The sequence below is a fragment of the Chinchilla lanigera genome, unplaced genomic scaffold (assembly GCF_000276665.1).
Source record: "Chinchilla lanigera isolate Chin_1 unplaced genomic scaffold, ChiLan1.0 scaffold00091, whole genome shotgun sequence".
In the NCBI taxonomy this organism is placed as follows: Eukaryota; Metazoa; Chordata; class Mammalia; order Rodentia; family Chinchillidae; genus Chinchilla; species Chinchilla lanigera.
Window position 1 is genome coordinate 8075729 of NW_004955492.1, and position 19466 is coordinate 8095194.

At 51.0% G+C, this 19466-nt stretch overlaps 1 protein-coding gene across 1 annotated transcript in view; it reads left to right on the forward strand.

Moving 5' to 3' along the window:
- The window catches only part of Pgbd5 (piggyBac transposable element derived 5), a gene marked incomplete at its 5' end in the record, with an annotated part of 58679 nt that extends 43509 nt beyond the window's left edge, over positions 1-15170 (forward strand). Inside the window, 5 exon segments of the mRNA XM_005404993.2 lie at positions 1575-1709; positions 7049-7229; positions 9036-9233; positions 12393-12498; positions 13562-15170. Coding sequence (XP_005405050.2) covers positions 1575-1709; positions 7049-7229; positions 9036-9233; positions 12393-12498; positions 13562-13757 — 816 coding nt within the window.
- Positions 15171-19466: the final 4296 nt, after the last annotated feature.

The window sequence follows — 19466 nt, forward strand, 5'->3', positions numbered from 1 at the left end:
CCGGGGTAAGGGCCAGAGCCCAGTACAATGAGAAACCAGGCAACTTTCTCAGCCCCCTCATGAGCAGACACAGACAGGGATGGGACTTGACATCCCCATGATTCCAAGAGTCAAAAACCAAGGGGAGCAGGCCAGTAAATAAACTGCCCATACCCAGTAGTGCCAGGTCAATGCCTTTTACACTGGAGTTTAAGGTACTGTTACTGGAAGCACAGGGGACTGCAGGTCACAGTGTGTCACTCTCCTTGCTGTGCTGGTCAGCCCAGGTCTGACAGCCCCAGGAAGCCTGGTGGAAGTGCATATTGCCAGGCACGGCCCCAGCACACTGAGGCAGAGCCTACATTAGAAAGATCCCCAGGTGATTCATTTGTTGGAACTTTTTCTCTAAATGGCCAAAATGTATTTTAGACTTTATGTGGTCTCTGCTGGATCTTGTCAGTTCTGCTGTGTTTGCCTCTAAGCAGCCATAGACATTTACATTTACATATGTAAATGAGTGAGTACAGTGATGTTCCAGTAAAACTTTATTTACAAAAACAGGCTGCAGGCCAGACCCTGCCATAGTTTGCTGGCCCCTCACCTGGAGCATCGTGTAGAGTTCCTAGAGTTATATTATTACCTATGTTTTTTATTTTAGTTAACCTAAAATATACACTCTGATTCATAATTCATTTTGAAATAGGATTGGGGGAGAATGTAGTATGTTCTCAGATTTACCCAAGGGGCTGGGGTACAGCTCAGAGTTGGAGTGCTTGTCTGGCCTGCATGAGACCCTAGGTTCTATCTCCAGCAGTGTCAACATTTTTAAAAAATGAAATAAACCACAATTTACCTGAAAGCCCCCCAAACTGCTTAGCTTGAAGAATGAAAACTTTTACCCCTCTCAGGCCTATTTCATTATGCCATCTCTGTTTACTTTATCATCTTATCATTGAAAAAGTCACATAACCAGGTTATCAAGGTGATCCAGATGAAGTTCACTTGCGTGGGAGATCTCAGGAATACAGGACACTGCAGGACAGAGGAGTGGGGCACCACACAGCCACAAAGATGGGTCGTCCATGAGCCTGGAGAGAGATCGTGGGCAAAGAGGAGCAGGCTGAAGACCTGAAGGGGCTGGGTATTTCAGTAGAGGAGCAGGAGCTTAGCAAGCACCAGCCTTGGGGTTCCATCCCAGCACCAAAGCAAAGCTAAAGAAAGTGTGTGTGTGTTTTTCCTTTGTTTCTCATGGGCAGGAGTTCAGATCCAGGTTTATGTAAGTTGACTCTGAAAGAAAGAGCTCTTCAGCTGTGGGGGCTGTCCATCATGGAAGAGGCTTCCTGGGAAGGGGTGGATGCCCTCTACTGGTTATACCCAGCCTGAGGCCAGAGACCCTTCTGCAGATCCCTCCACCATATGGGGGTTGGGACTGTGGACTTCAGGCCAATAATCATAATCACCGGGATGTCTGCTGTACATCAGGGCTTGTGCTCAGAGGTCCATTGGGTTCTTGCTGGATCCTCCCTAGAACACTAGAGGCAGAGACTCAGCTCATTCTGCCCCCCATGAGAACCTCTGCCTTTCTTTTCCTGTAGGTGCTACATGAACCCCTGATCGATGAGGACCCCGTGTTCATTGCCACATGCACGGAACGTGAGCTTCGGAAGAGGAAAAAGCGGAAATTTAGCCTGTGGGTCCGGCAATGCTCCTCCACTGGCTTTATCGTCCAGGTGCTGGGGGATATGGGTGCTATGGGGCCTGGGCCTGGGACTGTGCTGACAGAGCTCAGATTCTCTCCTCTTTTAATGATGCTTATTGAGGCAGAGCTGTCTGCTCCCTCTACCTGAGGTAAGGGTGATCAGCCTGTCTCTGCACATTCTTCTGTCCAGTCCAGCCCTTCAGGTAAATAGGCTCGGTCCCACAGACCCATCTGTTTTAGCTGCATCCTCTTGGTTCAGCACCCACACGGTCGCCTCTGTCTCTTGCATGTGGACACTTTTGCATTTCCTGACTCATGAGTGGCTGTCTCGTGGGCATTCCAGGAGATTGACACCTCCCTTGCCTGCGTCCCTCCAGGAGGGCAAGTGGCCCACTCTTGTGCTGTTTGCCCACAGTTGCATTATCTGCACCTTCCCTGGCTCCTCACATGCAGCCACAAATCATCAGTCTTACATTCCCAAACATGCTGTGCACCGATGTAGGACCGGGAGTCAGGATGGAGTGTGGGAAGGGGTTCTTCCCCTGAGGCTGAAGGACATCAGTTACTGGCAGCCAAGGGAGCATTGTCAGCTGGTGCCTCTGGATGGCCTCCGGGTCCATCAACCTCTGCAGCTGGCCCATGTTCTCTGGAGGAGTTGGGGAGGAATGGACACAGCCCCGCCTCTAGAGGTCTGGGCATCACAGAAGTAAGGCTGGGTGGGTTTGTGGGTTGTGAGCATTCCCCACACCTTGCTGTGTGGCCTGTACACCCAGGGTTCTTTCTGTTGTAACGTCAGTGTGGAACAGGCAGCATTAGTAACACTGCCCTGGGCAAAGTGTAGCCCTGTGTATCAATAAGTTTTCTTCCTTACTTTCAAATCTGTATTTTTAAAAATTAATAAATCATAGGAACAAGAAAAACTTTTCTAGGAAAAGCGACAAGCTTGATGTCTAAAGGTACATTTCCTGCCCTAAAGATGTGTCAGCCCAGATCATATTGCACTCAGGGAAGTGTCTTTGCAGACCCCACCCTGCCTCACTCGGAGGAGCCTGTCATTGTGTGCTGGGGGACTGTGAGTGAGATGCTAGAATGCGTGGGAAGATATCTTATGTTGCTCTGTGCATGCGTGTGTGTGTGTGTGTGTGTGTGTGTGTGTGTGTGTGTGCGCATGCGCGTGTGCATGTGCATGTGCTCTACTGGGGATTGAACCCAGGAACTTTGCACTGAGCCACATCCCCATCATTTTACATTTTTGTATGCTGAGACAGGGTCTTGCTTGGTTGCCCAGGCAGGGCTCAAACTTGGGATCCTGCTGCTTCAGTCTGACAGAGTGCTGGGGTTGCAGGTGTGTACCACTGTGCCCAGCTATGTCTCACTCTTTAAGTGCAGACCTGGAGTTGCACCACTTGGGGATGGCATGCATATTGGTGCTGTGTGTTGGGGGCTCTTGTAGAGTAAGAACATGCTTGTGGCTTCTGTAATGACACTGTCTCAGGTCACTGACTCTCATCTGGATGAAATGGGACAGCACTATGGGGATGAGGCTCTACTGGTGCTCACTTGTCCACGGAGGAAACCCTGTTGTCCCCCATGGGCCAGCTGAAGTCAGGAATAGCCGCTGAGACCAGTGGGATTTGGGACAGCAGCTCCAGGAAGGCACCCCCTGCTGGGTGGAGCTTTTGCAGAGCTGGATTTTCCCAGCCCTTGTAACTCTAAATCATGCCCCTAGGCTGGGACTTTTCAGGTTACCGTGTTTTTGTATTCCTTTTGAGTGTAGATCCTGTTTTATATTCACTTTAAAAGCTCATTACTGTACAGTGACAAGGACCCATGGCCTCTGGCTGCTGCCACCTCCTGGCTGCGCCTTCTCCTGTTTCCTGAAGGGAACAGTGTGCCCGTCACTCAGTGGTGCTCCCTGCCCCCTCCCCTGTGACAGCTGCTGTGTCTGTGTCCACTCTTCCCAGGAGATGGCTGTGCCTGTGTGGGCAAGTGGCCAGGGAATCCCACGTGGTCTGTGACCACACTGTCCTCCACGTCTTACCCGAGGGCCAGTGTCCTCAGCTGCTCGCTGGTGTTTGGGAAATGTGTGGCTGCAGGAGAGAGTGGCTACCAGACTGTGCTGAAGTCAGTGTCTGGTAAGGAGCAGGAACTTTGATCCCAAACGTGCTAGGTTCATGCTGATAGGAAGCCCTTTTATGACATGCAGTGTCTTTTTCTGATTAAACTGTATTATCATCAAAAACACAAAAATCCCAGAATATCTATAATTACCATAAGTATATTATATAAAAATAGCCACTTGAGGACATCGTCAGCATATCTATGTAAACAAGCACATCTATCTAAACAAACACACATTGGAAGTACTGGCTGCTTTCCTTAAAAGGATATTTTTGTAAGCATTTTCTGTTATTAAATACATTTTACACATTTTAAAGATGTATACTATATGCCATTATATCTATACATGTAATCAGTCTGTACTGTGTAGTTTAATTAGGTTGTTGCTAATATTTTGCTGTTACAAAAAACTCTGAGATGGGCATGTAAACCCATTAGTATGTTTCTGATTGCTACCTTGGGTTAAATTCCTAAAAGTATAAATCATGAGTAAAATTGAAAGAATATTTTTTTAAAGTTTTATTTTATTTATTTATTTATTTATTTATTTATTTTTGTGGTACCGGGGATCAAACTCACGACCTTGCGCTTGCCAGGCAGGCGCTTATGCCACTGAGCTATATCCCCAGCTTTTTAGGTTTTAAAATATTTATTTATAATTGGCAACTACATAAATTTATTGTGTTCAGTGTTATGTTTTGAAATATGTACACATTACAAAATGGTGAGATTGGCTTAATTAACGTGTTATTGGACACACTATTTTTTGTGGTGAGAGCATTTAAAATCTCATGGCAATTTTCTGGAACCTGATATATTCTCAACAGTCGTGCCTACGTTGTACCAATTCCTTTCATACAACTGAAATTTTAAACCCTGTGGCCCACATCGCAACACTCCCTGAGCCAGGGTTCTGGTAACCACCATTTTACTCTCTGCTTTACCAGTTGAACCTTTTTAGATCCCACATATAAATGAGATCATGCAGTACCTGTCTTTTTGTGCCTAGTTTATTTTACTTAATACCCTCCAAGTTGTTGCTGTAAATGGTGGAGTTTCCTTCTTTTTAAGCCCAAATGTTTTTTCCATTGTATACACACTTCCTCTCACTCTGTTGATGGACATGGGTTGATTGGTGTCTTGATCATTGTACCACTTTACTGCCTCCTGTAAGGGCTGTACTTCAAGGTTTCCATCTGAAACCTTGCAGATTTCCCTGCAGATTTCCCTGCGGAAATTCCCACATTCTGCATTGACTTATGTTCCATGTTAATTCCTGGGTTCTCAGTGACACTGTTTGGGTTGGGAAGGTAGGGTTCACTGCTAGTCCACATAAAAGTTGATATCTGTCTGTTTCCAGGAATGAAATAGTGTCATCACCACCTTGCTGGCTTTGGTCAGAGGGGGAGTGCTCTGTTTATCACTATGGTTTTGAGCTCCGCAGATGTGCAGAATGCCTATGTACAGAGGATGAATCTGGGACATGCATGCCTTCTGCCCATGCACACACACTCCACAGTGATTCTCCCAACACTATTTGGGTGTGCCCGTGAAAGGAGTCTGATTGGAAAATGGATTATGGTTTTAAACCAGTTAGAGAGAAATTGTCATGGCAGGCCTGGCCTGCTCAGGTGAGCCCTTGAGAGGAACCAGGCTCTTCCTGGCCAAGAAGATACAACATAGAGAGGCCAGCACCTGACAAATAGGCACCACTACTGATCTGAAGGTAGAGGGGCCTTATAGAGAGGGATACAGGAGCCCTAGGGAGCCAAGAGTCACAAACCTCAGGCCTGCAAATATAGGAAATGATCCAGATATACCAAAGAAGATCCCAAGCACCAGACCGGAACATGGGGACATACTCCAATTTCAGCTTTGTGTCCCTGAGCAGAAAAGGACCAGCACTTGCTCAGACTGACAGATGGGTCTGCCTAAGCCACTAAGTTGTTAGGGAAATTAAAAAAAAAAAAATACACAGAAACATAAATGACAAACCTGGCTGTGTGTATTAATGCAGGGGGAATTTACCACTTCCTAAAAAGTTCTTTGTTCTTTCCATGTGTACTTGTTATGTGACCTGCTTCCCCATTGCATCATTATTACCTAAGCAGTTATAATCTTACTGATTGATTATAGCTATAACCCACCTTATACCCACATGGTTGTGCTTTATAAGACTTCCCCTGAGAACTAGCATCCTCAGCAACCCACTTTTGGGTCCCCTCCTGCCACCAGAGCATATCTCTTCCCCTCAATAAATATTCCCCACTCTTAACCTCTGTTCCTTAAAATTCACTATTCCATTTTAGAGAACACACACTGGGTGTATCAGACATCTAACAAGTTAAAAGTTATAATGTTTCCCTTACATCACACTTAGAGGTCCTAATATCACTCCTGTATCAATAGGAGCTTGGAAAGGACTGCCCATACAGGCCCTGAATATTGTAGAGAAGCAGCTGTGTTCTCTGTAGGGGAGGATGCTATCTAGGACCACCTGGGGGAATTCACAGCTGCGGCCACAGACAAGGTCAGACTTTTTTTTTCTGTGCTAAGAATCAAACTTAAGGCCCGTGCACTGAACTATATTCCCAGATTTGATTTCGGTCTAGCTAAGTGGCTAAGTTGCCCTAGCTGGGCTAGAATATGTGACCCTCCTGTCTCAGCTTCCTAGGTGCTAGGATTAAAGGTGTGTCACAGTGCCCAACAGGTCCAGGCTTCTCTTAAAGCTATTCTTTTTCCCTCCTTTGGAAATGAGCACAAAATAAACAAAGGACTTCATGCTAAGTGTAAGCACATCCTCCCTGCATCCTCAGGCAAAAGTTGATTTTCACTCTGTCCTAGCAAGTCACCCTTTTCCTATCTATGGCAGAGATGGTGAATGTGCTGCAGTGGGCCGTCTGTATCATTGAACACTCTAAGAGGTTTGTTATCACTGCTCTATGATATGGATCAGTGAACTTAAGGGACCCTCACAGTTCAGGACTTTTAATGGATTTGTGTTGACCTTGACTGCCAGCTCAGTACCTGCGGCTGCTTGGCCTATTTCTTTTCCATCCTGACCTTTCCACACAAAAGCATCTGGGCTGAGTCACCAGCTGATGGAGTGTAAGGTGGCTTGGGGGCCACCCAGGGCCACAGGGCGGCTTCTCACATGCTCCCAACCTGGGGACCGAGGCCCACGTTTCCCAGCCCTGGGCTCCTGGCTGTGCTGCTGGGAGTGTGCCGACTCTGTGTTTCTCTCTGCAGATTTACGTCCACTTGAAGGAAGGTGGGGGTCCTGATGGGCTTGATGCACTGAAGAGCAAGCCTCAGCTCCACAGCATGGTGGCCAGGAGCCTGTGCCGAGATGCGGCTGGCAAGAACTACATCATCTTCACAGGGCCCAGCATCACCAGCCTGACACTGTTTGAAGAGTTTGAGAAGCAAGGTTTGTCACGCAGGATCCCAGCATGGCCGGCCGCCAGCGGGTGGAAGAGGCTGGGGGTGTGGTGTATAGTGACCACAGACCATAGGGTAACCAGGCAACAAGGGGCCCTGGTGACTTTAAAATGTATGTGTTCTGGCCACAGTTTTAGGGATGCTCTAGCACAGAGCTAGGCCTGGTCTTTTGGACACTGCTCTGTGTATCTTTTTCTGTATGGCTGTGGGCATCAGAGGCCTCAACCTGGCTTTAGTGAGGGTCTGGGGACTCCTGATCCAACCTCCATCTCTATCGTGAACTCTTCCTTGGCAGATGAGAAGTGTTTAGACAGGGAATGAGCCAGTGGCCTCCAGAAGGTCTCAGGCCCTCTGGACTTAGATGCTAGGCTCCTTGTTACAAAGGCTGGGCAGTCCCAGGGCTGTGGCAAAGGTGCTCCCCAGGGGAGATGCCTCGGCTGGGATCCCAGGGCAAGCATGCTGACCTTAGCCGCCCTGCAATGAGGCTAAGATCTCATCTTCTCAGGGAAGCACAGAAAGCACCATGCTAATATAGCAGCCACTTAGGCACAGATCTTTCGTGCAGCCACACGGCAGACATCAGCCTTAACACTGGCACCTCGTAGGTTGCGAAGGCCTCAGATGCAGCAAGGTGGGGAAGCAGCTGGCCTCTGCTCCTTGTAGCAGGGCTGCCTCTGACTCATCTGTGCAGCCCATGCCCACAGGGCTCAGTAGTCTAATCTGTAGCGAGACCAAGCACATGTGTGTTGACCCTGACCAGGCAGTGTGACGGGCCAGGAGGGAGGGCTGTGGAGACTGGTCCCACTGTTCCCAAAGCAGTCATGTTGAAGAACAGGGTTCTGTTGCAAGCCAGTGGGGAGAGCCAGGGCCGCTGTCCCTGCCCTTATGCCACAGGGGTGATACATGCATGGCAGCCCCTGCTGACTTCTCTGTGTGATAGGTGCTCCCTGACTCACCATCAGCCTGCGCCAAGATCTGTGCAGCATGTTCAAAGCTGGCTCGGAGTGTGTGTCCGGGTGAGGCTGAAGCTGGAAAGATGGAGGCCCTGCGGGTGACCTGGGCCTCTGGGGCTATCTCCCTGAACGCTGTGTGCTCCTGGGAGCTGAGAGGAAGGGGCTTTCCTGGCTCAGGAAGTTAGGAGACTGGGGAGGGAATCTTCCTCTGGAAGAAGGTAATGAGATGCAGAATTTGGATTTCTTTTCAAGAGAAGTTAGGTAATAGATAAAAAAGATCTCATTGCCTATTTTAGAAGCATCTGGTTACTGAGCCCTGCCACACACAGGGTTTGTCTGTGGTGACGGGGTGGTGGTTCTGTATCAGTTGTGCCCACACTGAGGGTCAGGAACAGCTGTGCCCACCTCAAGACCAACTGGACATTCTAGGCTGGTGTCCGTGTCTCTACAAGTCACTCTGTGTTTACCCTTTAGCTGTCACCGGGCCTTTGTCTTTGGAGCCTCCATTCCTCTTGTCCGATGTGTGTGATAACCCACTAAGTGTGGAAGTTTCTGGGTACATTTAGAATGCTGTGTTTGGTGTGGTACTGAGCACTGGGTAGGCTCCCTTGGTGAGGACACTGTTGCTACAGCTGATGTACTGCTTAGATCATGGCTTTTCCTGCAGTCTCAGGACATGTCCTTGTAGAAGCCTAGGGTTGGTAGCAGGAAGAGGCCCCAACTTCAGCTGTCTTCTGATGGCTCCCTGAGGGCCTGTGTCCTGTGTCCTTCCCCTCTTAGCAATGTGGGGTTGGGGTGCTTGGGGTCTGTGACAGAACAAGTGTGACTGCATCTCCCCGCAGGGATCTACTGCTGTGGTCTGCTCAGCCCCCGGAAGAGTGACTGTACAGGCCTCCCACCGTCCATGCTGGCCAGCCCGGCCACCCCCCCTGCTCGTGGCCAGCACCAGATCAAGACAAAGGGGAATATGTCCCTGATCTGCTGGTACAACAAGGGCCACTTCCGCTTCCTGACCAATGCCTATTCTCCGGTGCAGCAAGGTGAGCATGGGGCTGGGCCTGGGGTCCCCAGGGCACTCTGAGCCCTTGATGCACAGGTGTGACGCAGTGTGAAGCTCAGCCCAAATTCTGGGGCTGCTGGCCGGGTCACTGACTGCCACGTCTGTGTGGCGTGGAGGAGGTTCCTGAGCTCAGATGATGGGATCTGCAGGCAACACCCAGGTTGTACACAGGGTGTGGTAATTTTGAGGATCACCTTATCATCTAAGATGCTATAAAAGTCTTCTCTGAGAAGAGTCAAATTGCAACCCATCCCACCTTTCATGTCTTTCTGAGAAGCCAGGCACCTACCTGTGTTGGCTGCCTGATTGGAAATCTGTTCATAAGGAAGGACTTGATTAGCCAGGGCTTCACATTTAAAGTAACTTACAGTAAAAACTTTAAACTGCTGAAAGGAAAATTGGACCCATAAAGAAGGGACATTTACTGAAACATCGGGTGTCAGCCCAGGGGACAGCCTGGCACCTGTGTGCCACGCGCGTGTATGTGTGTGTGGTGTGTGTGTGGGAGCCTGAGAGCTGCCATCAAGGGCACAGTATGGGGAGGGGGTGTCAGTGAGAGAAGAAGAAAAGCCTCACAGCACTCACTTTTAGCTCTGTTCAAATTTGTTGTTTGTGTTTAATTTGGTTACAGTGCAAAGGACTACCTGTTAGGGCATGAAGTCCCAAGACCTACCCAGCAACCCCCAGGGTACTTGGGTGGCAATATCGCTGCCGCCCAACCCCCAGTTCCCCGGACCCAGAGCCCCACAAGAGGGGAGAGCCACAGGTGCCACGAGGAGATCACCTGGAAAGGCGGGGTCCTTGGGGACAGCAGGGCCGGGCTGCTGCTCCCCACTGGAAATCCTCTGTTCAGTTCACATGTTAGAGCGCTTTTTTTTTTAAAGAGGTAGTTTTCTTTTTAATGTACTTCAAAAATGTGATTTTAAAATATCTATGTAGTGTTCACCCTGTTGGAGATGCTGTGCTTTTACCTGCTTCTGTTCACGATTTTTTTTCTTTTTCTGAAATTAATTTTATTGGTACACTTCTGAAATACATAACGATCGCATTCATCACAGGGAGTCTGTGCCTGTGCACGATACATCTGGATCCTTTTCCCCAGTGCCAGTCCCCGCCCCTCCCTTCAGCCCTGCTTCCCTTCCTTCTTTACAAAAGCTTTGTTCCTACTTTTTTCCTTCTGTTTTCTTTTTTCCTTTTCCCTTCCTTCTCTTCCCTCCCTTTTCCCCTTCCCATTTGAACATTTTCTTCCTGCTTCCCCGTATCTGTTGACCATTTTGGTCATTACTCATGCATGGTTGTTTTTCTAATCCATATAACGGTGTGTTGGGTGACTTCACACATGAATATTTGGGTGAATCAAAAAGCAGCAGTGCAGGGTCAATGGATAGGGCCATTATTAAGTTTCTGACAGCCTGTTGCCTCCTGGCTGTGCTATTTACCATGGGACAGTCATAGAGAGATCCCCTTTGTTCCCCATAATACTGGGGATTGAACCTCAGCCCTTTTTATTTTGAGACAGGTTCTCCCTAAGTTGCTAAATTTCTGGGCTGGGTTCAAAATTGCCATCCTCCTGGGCCATCACACCCGTGTACTTTTTTTTCTTTTTTTTGGTCAGTGCAGCAGGTGACACTGCTATAAGATTTCAGATATAAATTGCTATGACTATGGAGAAGGTGGAATATCTCTTCCTGCATAATTGTACTGGTTAATTTTGAATGGTTTCTTCACAGCTTTTAAAATTCTTCTTTTGAGAAAAGGTTGTTTTATCTTTTCTTCTGAGGTTTTTATCTTTTTCTTATTATATCTGAAAGCAGGTTTGCTGCCCATAGAAATTTTTTTTTGGTATATTTTTCCTTTTGTTGTCATTTATGATGGCTGTGTTTCAATATAAAGTTTTTTATTCCTGCAAAGGCAAATGTTGATGACTCAACGTTCATGGTGTAGATGGTTTGCCTTTGTGCTGAGACCAGACAATGTCCACAGGCCAGACACTGTCCTGGTTGGTTGCTTATACTTGCAGTGGTGGCCGGCGGCCTGTCTGCCAATGCACTTGGAATCTGAGTGTGGCTGGGGACAGGACTTCCAGCTGTAAGGACCAGGATCTCTGATGTGAATCTGCAGAGTCAGATGTTTACAAGGTGGCTGTGCTCTTAGGTTATTGAGAGCTGCGGGGACACTGTGTACACCCCATTTCTCCCAGGTCTGCGAGTGTTCCCTCGTGAAGTGCCATTACTTTGGGAAGAAGAAAGGTCCCAGCTCAGCTGTGCAGGCAGATCTGTCCCTGCTCAACTTCTCAGCTGTCCCTTGTGACACTTGAGGACCAGGACAGTTCTGGCCCCAGGTGAAGATAATGTGGGCCTTCGATGGATGACCTTTTTAGTTTGACCCTGTCCACTTTCATAATCCTATGAATGAATTCCTTGTAATTTATGAAAAACAGGTACATGAGGGAAGTGGGGGAGGAATCAAGGACACATGGCTGTAGGGATGAATGTCTCCTGTGTGGCCTGTGAAGGCAGGGGCAGTGCCCCAGCAGGCCTAGACACAGGCTGCCCAGCAGCAGCTTGGGCAGCACAGCAAGGAGGGCAGTCAGTCCCCCTGTGGCTCTCAGGCTTTCCCGGTGGGACTTGCAGATCGTCCAGAGGGAAAGAACACTGGAGGATATGTAACCATGTCCGAACAGTGGATAGATACAAAGAGATGCCCTCCGCCCCTGTCCCCAGGGCCCAGGGAGTCCTGAGAACATGAAGCAGGTGAGACTCCTGCTCTTCTGAGCCTGGATCCCAGCTCTGGGGGAGGCAGACAGAGGTGGCTTCAGTCCTCCTGACCTCCCCTGGTGTGCGTCCTCCGTCTTCTTCCTTCTTCCAGCGTAGCTGGGTAGGGGTTTTCCTGGGTCCCCCTTCTGCCCCTCCAGGCCTGGTCAGGCAGCTGTCTACCCAAAGCACTTGAGTCTGTCATTGTCTCCGCACCCATGCTACCCATGACTTGAGGTACTGAGTCTGCGTGGCAGGCGCTGGGCACTCACTTCACCTTGACATCCCCTTGCCCTGGTCCTCACCCCTCATCACCATGAGGGGGGCTGCAGTCCCATTTGCAGGTGGCTCGGGAGCAGGCAGGACTGAGCGCTGTCTTCCTGCAGGTGTCATCATTAAGAGGAGGAGCGGAGAGATCCCCTGTCCCCTGGCTGTAGAGGCCTTTGCCGCCCACCTCAGCTACATCTGCAGATACGATGACAAGTACAGCAAGTAAGTGCTCTGGTGTTTGGATGAGGGTGGTGCTGTCACAGTGGGGTATTGGAGAGTCAGAAGCTTCTACCATGTGAGTTCTAGGAGCTCAGGCTCACAGAGCCCTGGGCCCGGCCTACACTGCTCACCTCTGTGAAGCCTGTGGCTTCCTCTCTTGTCCACTGCCCAGCATCCCCCTCCATGCAGTCATGTCCCCAACACCCATGGCCCCTGAGGCACCAACCTTAAGACCTGGTACCTAAGACCTGGTGTGGGCTGTGGTGAGGACATAGCAGTGTGTAGACACAGGATACACTCCATGCATGTGGCAGGCCATCCACAGAACGTCATCACAGTGTCCCTAGGGTCCAGGGGAAAACTGTGGTTGAGCCACAGTTTGAGCCACAGACATGGGTGCCCGGCTCTTTGAGGGGCACCCACATCTGCCCTTTTCCCAGTGGGAGGGAGAAGTAGGGCCGGGCTCTCTCTGCACACCTTCACCTAGCTACAGAGGGAACCCACACCCTGGGCACATGAGCCAGGTGCTCCATGCCTGGTCCTGGCTGTTTCCACAGGTTGTTACAGAGAAACTGGCATTTATTCAGGATAGACTGTGGGCGCCTCCCCTGTGCTGGGCATGGTGTGGCACTGAGGACCCTGGTTTTCAAACACCTTGTGTGGGCACAGAGATGAACGCACGGGTGGAGAATGAGCACAGTGAGCTGAGACAGTGCCTGGAAGGTGGAGTTTGTAGGCCTAAGCTGTGGGATGGGGAGTGTTCATGGAGTGGGAAGCGTGGGGCTGCCGGGGCTGGCCACGCAGTGAGCTGTCCCAGGACACTTGCATCCCTGTCCAGCTTTGCAGTGACCCTGGTGCATTCTGATATCTTGAGAGGCATCATTTTCCTATCTTTGTCTTAGTAGAATTCGCTGTGACAGCCCTAGAGCCCTGCCCCACCCTACCCTAGTCCCTAGGCCCCCACCTCCAGGAGAGCCTGTGACAGCCCCGAAGCCGGGTCCGAGGCCTCAGGGCATTCTTTCGAGCGCATGCTCCACGGCCTTCCATCTCGGCCCCTTGCCCACAGGTACTTCATCTCTCACAAACCCAACAAGACCTGGCAGCAGGTGTTCTGGTTTGCCATCAGCATTGCCGTCAATAATGCCTACATCCTATACAAGATGTCAGATGCCTACCACATGAGCAGGTACAGCCGGGCACAGTTCGGGGAGAGACTTGTCAGGGAGCTGCTGGGCCTAGAGGATGTGTCTCCAGCTCCCTGAGGCCAAGCAGGCCCAGGCGTGGCAGGAGGAGGAGGAGGAGGGAGCCCGCCGTCACTGTCGCCTGCCACCAGAGACCGCGTGTGTGAAGACGTGTTCCTTCGCAAGTGCCCTGCCCATCTTCAGACACCCGCAGAGCCTGTGGGCAGAGTGCAGGTGGCCATAGGGAGGGCCATGGCCACAGAAGGCGTCAGCGATTGACGAGCCTGGCACGCTGAGATCACCTGCCTTGCAGGAGGACACATTCAAGGTCATGCAGGAGCTCCCAGAGCTGAGGACAAACGATGGCGCAGGTGTGTGGGGGAGGAGGGAGTTTTCCAGCAGTCGCTTCCTGCCAGCAGCTTAGCAGTCTCTTGGAAGAAGAAACACAACCGGTGCCATTAAAACATAGAGATGGGATGGCGAGCGTCCACTCCTGTCCTCTGTGGGGGTGGTAGGGGTGGCGGTGAGAGGGAGCCACCAGGACTGCAGTGAAGGGTGATGGTGTTTTTTTATTTTTAAATATATCTTCAGGTTATTTTCTTACTGTCGCTTAAGGTCTACTGTAACAGGGAGGTGACCCCTCTCCTGCCTGCACCCCTCACTGTCCCTTGCATGACCACAGTCTGTGTCTGTGCTTGCCGCGGGTGAGAAGGGCCACTGGCTCCCAGGACACCATGGTTGCAGGCATGAGCTTCGTCACAGATGTCATTGTTGGCAAAGTTACTTGTTTTGAAAAACTATGTAGCATTGCTGAAACACACAGTGCTCTCCTGAGGACCCTCTGCTAATAGTCCTGTCCGTGCAGTGACCCTGGCAGCCTCTGCTGCCCTGAGAGGTGCAGCTGGCCTTGGAAAGCCCCAGCCTGGGGCTGTGGTCACGTCCTGGCTTGGGTGGGATTTGACCCCAGGTTGGGCAGGGGCATCTCCCAAGACCTGGGCTCGTCCCAGCCCTCCTGAAGGTGGTTGAGGGGCCTGACTGTCCCACAGCAAGAGCAAGGGGCTTCTGAATTATCTGGTCTCCTTCCAGCCCTGTTTACGTAACCACCTCATTTCTACAAATGCAGAATCTATTCTACTCAGGCTTGGGACGTTTCTCCTTGTTCACGCGTGGTTCCCCCAGCGGTGCCGGCAGCATGCTCCCACCTCCCGCCACACCCCATCTGGTCACGTGACTGCCCCCACGCTGTGGTTTGAATTTGATGCCACGGATTGTAGGCCAAATTTTAGATTGTGTTTCAAAACACCCTTGCCGTGCCCTTTAATTGGATTGAAAGCACTTTTACCACATGGAGAAATATATTTTTAATTTGTGATGCTTTTCTACGAGGTCCACTATTTCTGAGTTCATGTGTTTCCGATACTTAGGGAGACTAATAAAAGCCGATGAATTTTCTTTTCTGTCCAAATAAGTAAAATAAAAATAAAAGTCTATTTAGATGTTGATTCTTTGTTAATATGTAGATTTGTTTGAAAAGCCAGGGACAAAAACACAAGCCGCTGTGCTGGACAGCCTGGTGCATGTGAGCCTGCGTTCTGGGTACCATGGCCCCCTGAGCAGTTTGAGAGAAGATCAGCTAAGTGGTGACTCAGAGCAGCAGAGCTGGTGACAGTGGTCCTCTTGGGAGGGCAACAGCCCTATCCACAGTTCCAGTTAACTGAGATCAGCTGCAATCCAAAAATATTACATAGAAAATTGCAGAAATAAACAATTCCTAGGTTTTAAACAGCTTTTATTATAGTATATTGTTATAATTGTTCCATTTTATTATTGTTTACCTTTTACTGTGCCTACCTCATAAGTTACATTTTATCCGAGGTCTGTACACACAGGGTTCAGCACCACCCACGGTTTCGGGTGCCCACTGGGGTCGGCAAACATTACCCCCGCATAGTGGGGACCATGTAGGCATTTAGGTACCCATTCCTGAGGAACCTCCAGGCCTGCCTTCTCGCGCACTCTCGGCTGTCCTCCACATGCTATGTGTCTTCCAGGTTGGCAGGAGGGGACACTGCACTCCTGGGCAGCTGTAGACTGGTCATGGGGTGGTGCTCCCTCTGGCTCTGTGCCCCTATTTCCTGTTGATGAGAAAGCACCGCTTTGGGCTGAGGGGAGGCTGAGAGGACTCACAGTCAGGAGTGTGTGCAGGGGGAAAAGTTTCTTTCTCCTTCTAGGACAAAATGGTGTGTGGTACAGATTAGGTCAACCCGCAGGACCTGATTTAGGAACCGCTGCCAAGCAGCCCCAGTGTCTCCTGGCCCTGAGGTGGACACTGGCCATCCCTGGTGACAAGGAAAGGCCCTGTGTGAGTCAGTTTTCTGTCGCTGGGATAAAACACCTGAGATAATCAGCTGAAGAGAAAGGTTATCCACAGCTCATGTCTCGCAGGTTTTACTTGGCCCAGGGTTACTTGGCCCTGTTGCTTCAGGCTGTGGTAGAGCAGAGCATCGTGGTGGCTGGAAAGCAGAGAGAGAGGAGGGGCCACGTCCCAGTGTCCCCTGTAAGGCCACACACTCAGTGACCCAACTCCTCATGAGGCCCCACCCTCTTCCAGTAGTGCCATTGGCTGGGCACCAAGTCTGTAGCAGAGGGGCTTTGGGAGATACTCAGCTCCAGACCCGCAGTAGCTATGTAAGTGGTTGTCGTGAGACAGGGCGGCATCGGTGGGGCCAGTGACACCCCTCTCTGCTCAGGTCCCACCACTGTGCCAAACTCATTCCTGCTGTGAGGCTAGAAGAGAATCAGTATGAGATTCCTGGCCCTCACGCAGGACAAAACCAAAGGTTCTGGGCTCCCCCAGGGAAAGCTGCCCTGGGACCCTCACTGCGGTAGGGTGTGGGGCTAGGGAGTGACTTAGGTGAATTCCAGAGTTTTCCTTACCGGTTCCACGCTCCCCACATACTTGCTCCTCAGAGCCTGTGTTGAACAGCGTCCTCCAGTGACCAGTGGCCCATGTTTCAAAACCCAGGTGAGTCGTGGGAAAATCTGAGTGTCCTGGTCACTCTGGCATTGACTAATCAGGTAAGACCTGGCCACCAAAGTTAAATTAACTTTGAAGAACACAAGAAGCAGAAGAAGGCAGGCCCCGGGACGGACCTCAGGCATGGCCCACGAGAATGGTGACCCTGTGTGCTGGGCTCACCCCTCCCCATGCAGCACCTCCACTGGTCAGAGCACAGTGTCTGAAAGGCTGACGGGCAAAGCATGCTGTGTGGCTCAGAGGACTCCGGGCCGTGCTCTCTCCCTGTGAGGCAGGTACGGGGAGCCCTGTGGCACCCAGGCTGCCTGCATGAGGCTGCGTCCTCCCACGGCAACCATTGCCGTCCTGGTCTCTGAGAAGAGGGGCCTCACCCTGCATTTCTTCAGGGCCTGCACAGCGTACCTTTTCCTTTCCACAGCCTCATGGGAGGGAACCAAACGGTAGTCGGTCACTGCGAGTTCAATGCCCCTTCCCTTGGGTGCTTTTCTCATCCTCCACAGAGGGGTGTGTGTATCTGGCTCAGCAGCCTGCTGAAGCCAAAGTTCATCTCAGATAAGTTTAGGACAGGGATGAGTCCTTTGTGCCAGCAGCCCTGGTCTCACCTCATGGCCCCGGGGAGTCCAGCTGTGGAGTTGTCAGCAGAGCGACAGGTCTGGATCAGGCAGCTCTCTGCTCAGCGCCACACTGATCCCCTGGGTGCCTCGACCCTTGCACTAGCTGGATGTCAGAATCCTGCTCTCCGCATGGGCTCCTCCCATCTCAGTAAGCCCAGCCTGGCATGGTCAGAGGACCAAAGGAGTCTGCTACAGTGACCAGGAAAGGGTCCCCACTGCCCACTGTGGAGAGACCTCTGTCCAGAGATACCAGTGCTGTGACTGAGGCAGGAAGAAGCTGAGAATAAGGCTGGAGAAAGAAGCGGGGCAGCCACCTTTGGAGCCCACTTTCTGGAACTAGAGCCACCTCTGGAGTTAAACATTAGCCCAGGACTAGGACACCCAACTCTGAGTACAATGAGAGAAAGTAATCAGGTAATTTAGTTCATACACAGAAGTCCAGGGCTCGTACCTAGGGACCCTCTGCCACCCTTGGCCACCCCAATCCTAATTACCATGTCACTGACTAAGCAGGCCCCTTCCTGGGCTTTGGATGCCACGACAGCTCCTCTAAGGGCCATAAAAGGTCAGAAGCCTTGGGGGGCTGATGAGTCAAGCCTCAGACTCCTCAGTCCCACACCACGCCCCCCTGGAGCCCTGAGCTCTTCTCCAGCCCTGCACCCACTCTGTGGACTGTAGATGGTCTTTTCTCTTTCAGATAAGTCACTGCTCCTATTGCTACTCAGATGTCCTGCTCGATTGTTTAGGACCAAGAACCCGGAGAAGACCCCAGTCCAGCAGCATTATACCTTGGGGCATCTCTGCAGCCCCGGCTGTCTTCCCAACACCTGCCTTTGTCAGGAGCGCTGCCTCAGTTTTCCGCTTTTCACCCTCTTGTCACTCGTCCTCTCGTGTGGCTTCTGTGTGGGTCTCATCTTTGAAAGCTCACAACCCTTTCTCATCTAAGTATACCGGTCTCCCAATAAGAGACACAAGTATCAGGTTCCAAGGTGGTACTCGGGCTGTTGCCATAAAACACTAACAGACAGACTCGCCAGGTGCCCACCGGCGACCATCGATCCTTCAGTCCTCAGGGCACGTGTGTCCTGTCCCCCGGAGTCCAGCCACGTTTCCCACCCTGAGCTCCGTGGGGTGAGTTGGCCGCTGTCTCCAGCACAGGCTGGGAGTTGCCTTCCGAGATCACTTCTTCCTTCCCCCGCCTGCAGCAGGAAGCGCGTTCACCTGCCATTCCGTGTGCAGCCAAGTCCATCTCTGTAAGGAGACTGCTAGAAGGTGTTGGGTTGTACAATCTCGTCTTCTTGGTTACTTCACAACAGATAAAAATTTACTTTTTTTTAATCTCTAGGTATCTGGAAGCTTGATTGTTGTGTATAGGTTTGGAGATGAAGACAAGTGGAGGGGACCTCACCCGCCGTGGGCAGTATCTGGAGTGGACTGGGGCGAGAGGCGTCCTGTGGCCCTGCACAGAGACCTTGCTGTGGGTGGTCAGTCCTGGCCATCGGTCCCTCCAAGTCTCAGTTTCCACCTCTGAATATATACAGAATGGTCAACATTCAGTAATTAGGCAGTGAGACTAGCTTTCTAATTGCTTTTTCCCCTAGATTTACTCTTTATTTTTTGGTTTATTTATTTTTTGAGACAGGGTCTTGCTATGTAGTTCAAGCTGGTCTTGATAGTTCAAGCTGGTCTTGAATTCACCGCTATCCTCCTGCCTCAGCCTCCCAAATGCTGGGGTTATAGGTATGTGCCACCACACCCGGCTGGATTTGCTCTCTTTAAAAACCTCATCTCCACTGGCCTTGAGGAGGGACAGGGAGAGGTCAGGGCGTGTCCTGTCTCACGGGGTGGGAGGTGCACTCAGAACAACCGCAGACACTGTGAGGTGTGGGCTGCAGTTCCGGGCCACAGGCTTGGGGTGGGAGTGTTGTTGGAAGCCATGTTGGGTCACTCGGTCCCTCTCGACATTATGCCACAGTGCCAGTTGCTTTTTAAGTCCCTTGCCCCACAGCACAGCATCCACTTGGCACAGACCAGGCGCTGTGGGTCCCTTCTGTCCAGGCCTGGCCCACCCTGTGACAAGACAGTGACCAGTTAGGGAGCCCAGGAGGGCAAGGATGGGGGCCCACACAGAAACCAATA